This window comes from Xenopus laevis, chromosome 8S, assembly GCF_017654675.1.
Source record: "Xenopus laevis strain J_2021 chromosome 8S, Xenopus_laevis_v10.1, whole genome shotgun sequence".
In the NCBI taxonomy this organism is placed as follows: Eukaryota; Metazoa; Chordata; class Amphibia; order Anura; family Pipidae; genus Xenopus; species Xenopus laevis.
In genome coordinates this window covers 81,021,119-81,033,271 of record NC_054386.1, presented here as the reverse complement: position 1 = coordinate 81,033,271, position 12,153 = coordinate 81,021,119, and the positions used below count along the sequence as shown (strand labels likewise).

Genomic DNA, 12,153 nt, shown 5'->3' with positions numbered 1-12,153 from the left:
TTCTATGGGATTTATCAATGGGTGAAAGTTCATCCTTTAGTAAATACGCTTTTCAAAATGCCATAGAATTTCACGCTAGAGGACTGTGACGATCTCTAACATCACTCTTCGATAGATAGATATATATATATATATATATATATATATACATACACACACACACACACACACACACACACACACACACACACACACACACACACACACACACACACATACACACATACACATATATATATATATATATATATATATATATATATACATATATATATATATACAGTGGTGTGAAAAACTATTTGCCCCCTTCCTGATTTCTTATTCTTTTGCATGTTTGTCACACAAAAATGTTTCTGATCACAAGATGCAATTTTTAAATGAGGGTTTTTATTATTTAGGGAGAAAAGAAATCCAAACCTGTGTGAAAAAGTAATTTCCCCCTGAACCTAATAACTGGTTGGGCCACCCTTAGCAGCAATAACTGCAATCAAGCGTTTGCGATAACTTGCAACGAGTCTTTTACAGCGCTCTGGAGGAATTTTGGCCCACTCATCTTTGCAGAATTGTTGTAATTCAGCTTTATTTGAGGGTTTTCTAGCATGAACCGCCTTTTTAAGGTCATGCCACAACATCTCAATAGGATTCAGGTCAGGACTTTGACTAGGCCACTCCAAAGTCTTCATTTTGTTTTTCTTCAGCCATTCAGAGGTGGATTTGCTGGTGTGTTTTGGGTCATTGTCCTGCTGCAGCACCCAAGATCGCTTCAGCTTGAGTTGACGAACAGATGGCCGGACATTCTCCTTCAGGATTTTTTGGTAGACAGTAGAATTCATGGTTCCATCTATCACAGCAAGTCTTCCAGGTCCTGAAGCAGCAAAACAACCCCAGACCATCACACTACCACCACCATATTTTACTGTTGGTATGATGTTCTTTTTCTGAAATGCTGTGTTACTTTTACGCCAGATGTAACGGGACGCGCACCTTCCAAAAAGTTCAACTTTTGTCTCGTCGGTCCACAAGGTATTTTCCCAAAAGTCTTGGCAATCATTGAGATGTTTTTTAGCAAAATTGAGACGAGCCTTAATGTTCTTTTTGCTTAAAAGTGGTTTGCGCCTTGGAAATCTGCCATGCAGGCCGTTTTTGCCCAGTCTCTTTCTTATGGTGGAGTCGTGAACACTGACCTTAATTGAGGCAAGTGAGGCCTGCAGTTCTTTAGATGTTGTCCTGGGGTCATTTGTGGCCTCTCGGATGAGTTGTCTCTGCGCTCTTGGGGTAATTTTGGTCGGCCGGCCACTCCTGGGAAGGTTCACCACTGTTCCATGTTTTTGCCATTTGTGGATAATGGCTCTCACTGTGGTTCGCTGGAGTCCCAAAGCTTTAGAAATGGCTTTATAACCTTTGAAACTGAACTCAGGTGTGATAAACCACAGTTAAGTTATTTTTTAACAAGGGGGGCAATCACTTTTTCACACAGGCCCATGTAGATTTGGAGTTTTTTTTCTCCCTTAATAACGTAAACCTTCATTTAAAAACTGCATTTTGTGTTCAATTATGTTATCTTTGACTAATAGTTAACGGTTTTTGATGAGCAGAAACATTTAAGTGTGACAAACATGCAAAAGAATAAGAAATCAGGAAGGGGGCAAATAGTTTTTCACACCACTGTGTGTGTGTGTGTTTGAATTTTTTGAAGGCTGGGGGAGCTTAAGGTCAAAGGACTCTGGCCTATGAAAAGGCTACAATGCTTATCGCTGTACTTAAAGATGTTTTATCAGTAAATGAATGAATCTTTACTTAAATTGTGTTTTTTGCTTTAAATGGGAAAGAGGGATTTGGATTGAATTGGTCCGAAAGGTTTAGATACCGGACAGTCCAGCATTTCATTATGAATCCAAGAGGATTAATATGAAGATGATCCTTTGCTGCAATTACAGCCGTAGAAAAAGATGGAAAATCAGGCCTGGCATACAGTTGTCATTTCAATTCATCCTATAGGTGTGAGCCCTGACTGAGATTAAGGGGCAAATTCACTAAAGGGCGGAGTGACTAAAGCTTGGCGCCAGTGTTACATCATTTCGGTACTTCGCCAATTTACTAACGAGCGTTGACGTAAATTCACTAGCAAAGGAGATAGACTGTATCGCTACTTCGCACTCTAACGCCAGGCGAATTTTCGCTCTGGCTAATGGACATAACTACGCAAATTCACTAAGATGCGGATTTTAATGAACGTTACCTCTTGCGCCAGACTTGCCTTCACCACCTCAGACCAGGCGAAGTGCAATAGAGTAGATAGGAGTTCCTCAAAAAAAAAAAATCGAAGTCCCAAAAAACCCTGGCAACTTTTCAGTTTTTCAGGGTGATAGGCTGAAAAAGAGTGTACATTTTTTTGGGGGGTTCCCGGCTTCCCCCAACATTTCCTTACATATGGCACATAAACTATACACTGGGCTCATGTGTAGGGCAATATAACAACTCTATTTTCTTTTATTAAGGTTTCCCTGGGCTTGTGTAGTGTAATGGATTTGCTGCAGCATATACGTCCATTCAACTTTAACTTCCCGCCGAATGCAAATTAGCCAACGCTAGCGCAACTGCGCTTTGCTTGCCGAATTAACACTAGCAAAAATTCACCATCATTCGGCACGTTGGACGCAACCTCGCATTTTAGTGAATTAGCTTTGTCCGCACGAATTTTCTAGTGTTTCGATGTGAGCGAAGCCGTCGCTGGCGAATTTTCGGAGGTTAGTGAATTTGCGTGGAAGACCATTTCTTCCACTCGCATATCAGCAAACCAGATTTCAGTGGGTGCTGCATTTTGCATATGAACATTATGTTGCTGATACAGAGAAGAGCCTTCACCAAAGTGTTGTCATAATGCGCGAAGCATGTCGTTTCTTTCACTGGAACCAGGGCTGAAACTTAAAAAAAGGCATCCTTAGGTAGAAATCAGCCTGCTGAAATCAGACTACTAGCCGAAAGTTCTTGTCTGCTCGCGTCCGGAAGCCTTGTGTCAGCTCTGATGCGAGTATTTCGAGACGAAATATGCCAAGTTTTGATATTTATTAAACCCAGAGGCTGCTAAAAGCCTGAATAAAAAAGTACTCCATCTCAAACCAGCCAAGGTTAGGGTTGCCACTTTTTCTGGAAAAAAAATACCGGCCTTCCTATAGCTTTAAAAAAAAAAATGGCAACCCTAGCCAAGGTCATGTATAGAAATTAATGGCAGACGTCCCTTATACAATTGGAAGATATCATGATCTGCGCTGGGTGTAGAATACATTTTCATGCTATGACCCGAAAGGTTGGAGTTTTCCGGGTCAAATTCAGAAATAATCGGATGATTGGGATTTTTTTAATAATTTCGTTGAGTCTTTTCCCGCACCAGATTTTTTCCCGAGTTCATTTATTGATAAATAAGGTAAAAATGTGCACGTTTGTTCGAAGTGGTTTTAATAAAATAATGAGAATTATTTGGGTTCTAGTAAATAATTCCATAGGTGTTTGGCTGCCAGTTCAAAAACTAGAAAAACATTACAGATTGCAAAGGTTCTAAGAACAGGAGATTATGTAACAAACTAAGCCTTTTTAAAATCCTTTTATCTTCAGGAGCAGTTCTACATCCTTCATTCCTGCAGCATGGGAAAAATAACAACAACAATAATAATGAATAATCCAATATAAATGTCTTGGGGGGGGGGGGGTGTTGAAATTATGGGTAGAATATTTGCCCAAATTCCAGAACCCACCAGCACACCCTTGCCTCTCAAGCACAAGCTGGCCCGGTGCACAGTTACAAGGGATCGGCAACCCTAATTGTAGTAAGCGTAATAGAAGAACAACCGGCACTCAGAGCTCAATGCATGCGGGCAAAGCCCTGCGTGTTTATTATTATTAGTAATAAACACGCAGGGCTTTGCCCGCATGCATTGAGCTCTGAGTGCTGGTTGTTCTTCTATTAGAATATTTGCCCTCCAGATAACCCATATATTTAAGGGTTTTCTCTGTAAACGACTTCAACTTCTCTAAACGAGCTTTAAATGTGCGGCCCCTAAATTGAAACTGCCCACATTGTTCACACTCCTACAAATGGCACCAGCACTGTGTCACTGTATGTAGTACATCTTAGAGTGGTCAATGTCTCCTGCTCTATTCTGCCTTCTCTATGCTCCCACTGTGTGCCATACTCTGCCTGTGTGTGCCCTGCTCTGCCTGTGAAACATAAGCCTGGTATTTGTTCTGGGGGTTTGTTAGCATTTGAAAATTATTGTTAGGGGCCTCTATAGTGTTAAATCATGTGCTGGGGGAGCTGTTATCCACAGGAGACAGTGGTGGAATTACAGGGGGAGGAGTGGGTGCAATTGTACCAGGGCCCGTCGGCAGTTTGCGCGAGCAAAAAAACGGGAGGGGGGTGGGCATGGGCGGGACGATCTACACCCAGGCCCACCACCCTATATTACATTTTTCACATATGAGTGATACGTGACATCCCTGCAGTGAGCACCAATCATTTGGTTTTTTGGTGTGTTACCACAATTAATGTGACAAATAAGAGATATGGGGAGCACTACTTACACTGACGAAGGGAGGTGGAACCCCCCCCCCCCCCCCCGAAATGTTGTTCTGTACTTGTAGTGGTAAAACTGGCTAAAATAAAGGATTATTTGCACAGCAAGGAGTGGTGAAGTGATTGCCTTTCCAGTGAAATGTTGCACAATGAATGTGGACATGGTAGGAGATAATGGATTCAAACAAGCAGTTCAGTCACAAAGTTTCCGTCCAACGAAACCAAGTTAATCAGGATAAACAAGATGTGAAGAACTGTTCAAACGCAGTGGGTTGCTGCAAACTTCAGTGCTTTATTTCACACGACATGTTTCGAGCATAGCTCTTTTTCAAGTGTAACATGAGAGAACCCAACTACCACAATTTAAACATGGAGCTCCACCCCTCATTAACAGAAATTGCAACTGGCGATACTACCCAGTGATTCTAACCATTCACATAACCAGTGTGCAACTACACCTCACTCACAGCGGTACAAAATATAAAAACAAGTCTTTTTAAAAACTTTTTTGAAACCAATGTGCAAGTCCCCATCCATTGGTGAATGTAGAATCTGAAATATAAAACCACAAAATTTTTATAAAAACAAAATGCTGGTACTACTCATAAAGAGTCTACCCTGAGCTAGCAATAGTACTTCTTAGTACATCAAACGATGTCTCAATATCTTAATTATTAAAAGAAAACATTCTTACCCTTAAGTAGAATTTCACATTCATATATATGTAAAAGTATCCATTTTATCTATAAAAGGAGAAAGGTCAGAAAGGTAAGGCTGTATGCATTATTTAAAACACATTATTGCCATTAAAGGAAACTACTGATGTTCCAGTGTTCATTTAACCCTTCTGGATGTAGACTATTCAGTTTTTTGATCCATTTTGCTTCTTCTTGCAGAAGTAATTTAGAAACGTTACCTCCTCTCTGTGGTCTACTAATCACCCCTAACACTTGCCATTTTAATTGAGATACATTGTGTTTGGCAAAGCTAAAGTGTCTAGAGATCGAGGTGTCAGATTGAGACCCTGCTTTGAAATTGCGTATATTAGATTTATGTTCTTTTATTCGCTCTTTAACGGCACGTGATGTTTGACCTATATAAACAAGCCCACACGGGCACTTTAGCAAATAAATCGCATTTACGCTCTCACATGTGGCATAGGACTTCAGTTGTACCGCCTTGCCACTAATGGGATGGTACACAATGTCCCCTTTTATAATCGATGCACAGCATATGCAGTTTAGGCACGGAAAAGTGCCTTTTTTTGGTGGTCCCTTAAAGAGCGACGATTGTTTTTTTATAGTACGTAATTCAGCTGGGCATAGCTTATCCTTTAATGTCTGTCCCCTTGTGTAGCAGAATAAAGGAAGCTCCATGCAATGTTGTTTTAAACCTTATCTTGTTGCAATATGGGCCAAAATTTTTTAACTACTTGTTCAATTTGCATACTAGCTGATGAGAATTTACTCACAAAGGTTAACCTTTTAGTGTTTTTGTTGTTAATGGGTATGACTCTCTGATTAAGTAATTCACTTCTAGACATTCTGCCAACTTCATTGGCTACTTTTTGTAAGTTGGTTAAATTGTACCCTTTAGTTCGAAACCTTTTAATAAGCATATCAGCTGACTTCCAATACTTGGTATCGTCTGATGATATGCGTCTTGCCCTCAAAAATTGACCTTTTGGAATTGCAGAAATGCAACGGGCATTATGAAAACTTGAAGCATGAAGTAGGCTATTACGTTCTGTAGTTTTCCTAAATAATTCAGTCTCTATCTTGCCAGATTTTAGGGTAAGTTTAACATCAAGAAAATTAAGTGTTTGGGTTGAGACCTCAGTGGTAAATTTGACCGATGGATGTTTGGTATTAGCTTTGTTAACCATTCCATGAAATACAGAAATATCGCCCTTCCATATTACCAATATATCGTCCACAAAACGAAGATACAAAACTATGTATTTCTTAAATTCTTCGTTCAGAAAGAAATCTTTCTCTAACTTATGGACGAATAAATTGGCAAATGAGGGGGCGACCGCCGCCCCCATTGACGTTCCTTGACATTGCCAGTAGAACACATCTTCAAATCGAAAATAATTGCGTTTTAATATCAATGTTAAGCAATCAACAAGGAAGAAAACCATATTGTGAGAAAGATGAGTTTCTAAAAGACATTCTTCCATATGAACAATTCCCTCATCTTGAGGTATAGATGTGTATAGACTAACAATGTCAATGCTGCATAAAGTACACTGGGCATCTAATGTCTCCATTGTAGATAGTGTTTGTAATAGCTCATTTGTATCTTTTAAACAACATGGAATGTTTAAAGCCAGCGGCTGCAAAAAGGAATCCACATACTTTGATAACGGTTCCAAAATGGAGCCGATCCCTGAGACGATAGGTCGTCCTGGGGGATTTATCAAAGTTTTGTGTACCTTTGGTAGAAGGTAAAGAACTGGTACCCTGGGCTGGTCGACCAAAAGGAAATTTTTTGTATTAAGATCTATAAGCCCATTGCTATATGCATCATTCACCAGTGATTGGATCTCCCTATGTATATCCCAGACTGGATCTTTTCCAATAGGCTTATAGTGTTCAATGATAGACAATTGACGAAATGCTTCCTCTAAGTACATTTTTTTATCCATCAATACTATACCACCGCCTTTATCAGCGCTTTTGATCACTATTGCATCATTAGATTGTAAATTAGATAATGCCTGTCTCTCACCATATGACAGGTTAAACTTAGGTTTAGTGATATATGGTTTTTCAAAAATTTTTTTAACCTCGGCTGTGACCACTTTTTCAAACGCTGATAAAGAGCTATTTTGTACTGGTGGGATAAATGTACTTTGATTTTTGAAACCTTTAGCAACTGTGGTACATTTTACATCGTTATCAAACCACAATTTAAGCTTAAATTTACGTAAAAGTTTGTGAAAGTCAATTTCCCAGTTCAATTGGTCCAAATTATAAGTGGGAACAAAACCCAAACCCCTATTTAAAACGGACCTTTCTTCTGGGGTTAGAACATGGGAAGAAATGTTAATAACAAGGTCGGTTACCTCTTCGCTTTGTTCCGTTGGGGATATGCCTCCCGTGGTATTGGAAAACGTGGATTTTTCTTTTGGGTACGTTGATCTAAAAAAGGAGCAGGAATGGTTTGTTGTGATGCTCGATAGAAGTGTTGACTATATTGCTCTGGCTGTGCTATAGCTGTATCACCGCTCCTATTAAATTCAGAGCCTGAAGAGAAGCCTCCCATAGAATCTGTGGACGAGTCACGCGGGCTCCTTCTCCCATTGTAATGGCTGCGATATTGCCAGCATTGTTGGCGGCGGAATCGCCCGCGGTTCTCCCCCATCGTACGCTGTATGCTTCGATCTTCCTGCCAGGTATATACTTTATTATGCACATAGTCCAGCGCGTCTCTTTCATACTTACGCGCCTTCCGCGCTGACACCGCCTCTCGGTGTTTCCTGAGCAGCTCTCCCTGCTCACTGAAGACAGCATCGGCCTGTGCAGATCCCTTAGCAGCTATAACTTGCTCTTTTAGAGCGGACACCTCCAGGCCAACAGACGAAGCTTTCTCCTGGAGTCTCTCAATGGTAAGTACCATTAAGTCGATGCTGCATTTGTTGCAGATCTCCTGCCATCGCTGGATTAAAACAGGGTCCTCAGTGCAGAGGTTGGGTTGTATGGATAATCTTAGTCCACGTGGTATACGTTTAGACTTCACATACTGGGCTAATGCTGTGATATGCATATGAATGTTCAATTCCTTTTTCTGTTTAAATAACAGTTGCTTGCAGCAATCATCTAAGGGGGGAACCCCACTAGAGGGAAAATCATCTCCACCAACCCCTTCTAGTATTTTTGCAATATCTTGTTCACTATAAGCGAAAGTAGATGAGCTGCAGGTAAAGGGAGTAGATCCGGTAGCCATACCTGTTAATCTACAAACTTGAATCCTTTTGGACATAATTTCAAGCAGGAGATAATGGATTCAAACAAGCAGTTCAGTCACAAAGTTTCCGTCCAACGAAACCAAGTTAATCAGGATAAACAAGATGTGAAGAACTGTTCAAACGCAGTGGGTTGCTGCAAACTTCAGTGCTTTATTTCACACGACATGTTTCGAGCATAGCTCTTTTTCAAGTGTAACATGAGAGAACCCAACTACCACAATTTAAACATGGAGCTCCACCCCTCATTAACAGAAATTGCAACTGGCGATACTACCCAGTGATTCTAACCATTCACATAACCAGTGTGCAACTACACCTCACTCACAGCGGTACAAAATATAAAAACAAGTCTTTTTAAAAACTTTTTTGAAACCAATGTGCAAGTCCCCATCCATTGGTGAATGTAGAATCTGAAATATAAAACCACAACATTTTTATAAAAACAAAATGCTGGTACTACTCATAAAGAGTCTACCCTGAGCTAGCAATAGTACTTCTTAGTACATCAAACGATGTCTCAATATCTTAATTATTAAAAGAAAACATTCTTACCCTTAAGTAGAATTTCACATTCATATATATGTAAAAGTATCCATTTTATCTATAAAAGGAGAAAGGTCAGAAAGGTAAGGCTGTATGCATTATTTAAAACACATTATTGCCATTAAAGGAAACTACTGATGTTCCAGTGTTCATTTAACCCTTCTGGATGTAGACTATTCAGTTTTTTGATCCATTTTGCTTCTTCTTGCAGAAGTAATTTAGAAACGTTACCTCCTCTCTGTGGTCTACTAATCACCCCTAACACTTGCCATTTTAATTGAGATACATTGTGTTTGGCAAAGCTAAAGTGTCTAGAGATCGAGGTGTCAGATTGAGACCCTGCTTTGAAATTGCGTATATTAGATTTATGTTCTTTTATTCGCTCTTTAACGGCACGTGATGTTTGACCTATATAAACAAGCCCACACGGGCACTTTAGCAAATAAATCGCATTTACGCTCTCACATGTGGCATAGGACTTCAGTTGTACCGCCTTGCCACTAATGGGATGGTACACAATGTCCCCTTTTATAATCGATGCACAGCATATGCAGTTTAGGCACGGAAAAGTGCCTTTTTTTGGTGGTCCCTTAAAGAGCGACGATTGTTTTTTTATAGTAGAAGTCTAGAAGTGAATTACTTAATCAGAGAGTCATACCCATTAACAACAAAAACACTAAAAGGTTAACCTTTGTGAGTAAATTCTCATCAGCTAGTATGCAAATTGAACAAGTAGTTAAAAAATTTTGGCCCATATTGCAACAAGATAAGGTTTTAAAACAACATTGCATGGAGCTTCCTTTATTCTGCTACACAAGGGGACAGACATTAAAGGATAAGCTATGCCCAGCTGAATTACGTACTATAAAAAAACAATCGTCGCTCTTTAAGGGACCACCAAAAAAAGGCACTTTTCCGTGCCTAAACTGCATATGCTGTGCATCGATTATAAAAGGGGACATTGTGTACCATCCCATTAGTGGCAAGGCGATACAACTGAAGTCCTATGCCACATGTGAGAGCGTAAATGCGATTTATTTGCTAAAGTGCCCGTGTGGGCTTGTTTATATAGGTCAAACATCACGTGCCGTTAAAGAGCGAATAAAAGAACATAAATCTAATATACGCAATTTCAAAGCAGGGTCTCAATCTGACACCTCGATCTCTAGACACTTTAGCTTTGCCAAACACAATGTATCTCAATTAAAATGGCAAGTGTTAGGGGTGATTAGTAGACCACAGAGAGGAGGTAACGTTTCTAAATTACTTCTGCAAGAAGAAGCAAAATGGATCAAAAAACTGAATAGTCTACATCCAGAAGGGTTAAATGAACACTGGAACATCCGTAGTTTCCTTTAATGGCAATAATGTGTTTTAAATAATGCATACAGCCTTACCTTTCTGACCTTTCTCCTTTTATAGATAAAATGGATACTTTTACATATATATGAATGTGAAATTCTACTTAAGGGTAAGAATGTTTTCTTTTAATAATTAAGATATTGAGACATCGTTTGATGTACTAAGAAGTACTATTGCTAGCTCAGGGTAGACTCTTTATGAGTAGTACCAGCATTTTGTTTTTATAAAAATTTTGTGGTTTTATATTTCAGATTCTACATTCACCAATGGATGGGGACTTGCACATTGGTTTCAAAAAAGTTTTTAAAAAGACTTGTTTTTATATTTTGTACCGCTGTGAGTGAGGTGTAGTTGCACACTGGTTATGTGAATGGTTAGAATCACTGGGTAGTATCGCCAGTTGCAATTTCTGTTAATGAGGGGTGGAGCTCCATGTTTAAATTGTGGTAGTTGGGTTCTCTCATGTTACACTTGAAAAAGAGCTATTCTCGAAACATGTCGTGTGAAATAAAGCACTGAAGTTTGCAGCAACCCACTGCGTTTGAACAGTTCTTCACATCTTGTTTATCCTGAATGTGGACATGGTCTTGTGGTAACATGGGTGTGGTTTAAAATAGGGATGCACCGAATCCAGGATTCGGTTTGGTATTCGGCCTTTTTCAGCAGGCCGAATTTTCAACTGCCCCGATTTCACAATTGTGTGGTCAATTTCTGAGTAGATAATTGCGTACGGAGGGGGCCCGACTGCACGTTCCGCACCAGGGCCCACCCCCCTCTAGTTACGTTACTGGGCTTACTATGCCACGTTGTAACAATGTGGTGACCAATGGAATAGGGAGGATGGGGGACTCTGCCCATTGCCCAGTTAGTAATAATAATATAATAATACGTCTGTTTAATATCCAGGTGTCCCATATTCCAATGTATAGCTGGTTATCCAACTGGTAATGTAGTTCTTTTCTGTGTATTTACTTTAATTTTACAAATCAAAAGTGTTTGTGTATTTCATGTGTGGCCCCAGACCATTTTTCTTTTTCCAATGTGACCCAGAGAAGCCAAAAGGTTGGACATCCCTGCGTTATACCACCTTGTACTTGAAGTTTGTCGGAATGTGCAACCCCAATACTTGTAATATTGTGTATTCTGGCTTCTCTGTGGGGAGTATTTTTGGGTTACTTAAACCTCATAGAGCATTTTGCTGTAATTTCAATTATTGGAGTGCCCTCCCTTGATTTGTAGTCTTGTTCACCAACCACCAGATGGCAGCCGTAAGCTTATCTGGACTGTAGTAATTCATACGTATTAATGGAGGAGGGGCAGGAGTGCGTCTGACGTGGGATAGTGTGAATGTGCACGCTTCTTGTGTGTGTCTGTGTATATGAGCGTGTAGTGTGCCTACTTCACAGACATAAGCCTCCAAGTATCTAAAGCAATGTGCATACATTCTATTCAACGAATAACAAGGTACATACAACAAACCACTGATATGTGCATTATTTCTTTATTATCCTTTCTTTATATAGCACCAATGTATTTTATCTAATGTTTTACAAATATCGTTTGGCATTCCCATCAGTCCCAGCCCCAGTGAAGCTGACATTATAAGGGCCATAAACCAACCACACAACTTGCTCACCAGTCATTTTTATCAGAAACCAGTTAATATCCCTTAATGGTTTTGGAGTGTGCACTAGTGATGTGCAGG

At 39.9% G+C, this 12,153-nt stretch overlaps 1 protein-coding gene across 1 annotated transcript; it reads right to left on the bottom strand.

Annotated features, from left to right (window-relative positions):
• Positions 1-7,636: 7,636 nt before the first annotated feature.
• On the bottom strand, positions 7,637-9,574 carry LOC121397630. The gene is made up of 2 exons (XM_041574684.1): positions 9,096-9,574; positions 7,637-8,953 (listed from the first exon to the last, which is right to left on the bottom strand). The coding sequence occupies exon 2, from the start codon at positions 8,555-8,557 to the stop codon at positions 7,637-7,639; it is 921 nt and encodes a 306-aa protein (XP_041430618.1). The 5' UTR covers positions 8,558-8,953; positions 9,096-9,574.
• Between the last annotated feature and the right edge of the window lie 2,579 nt (positions 9,575-12,153).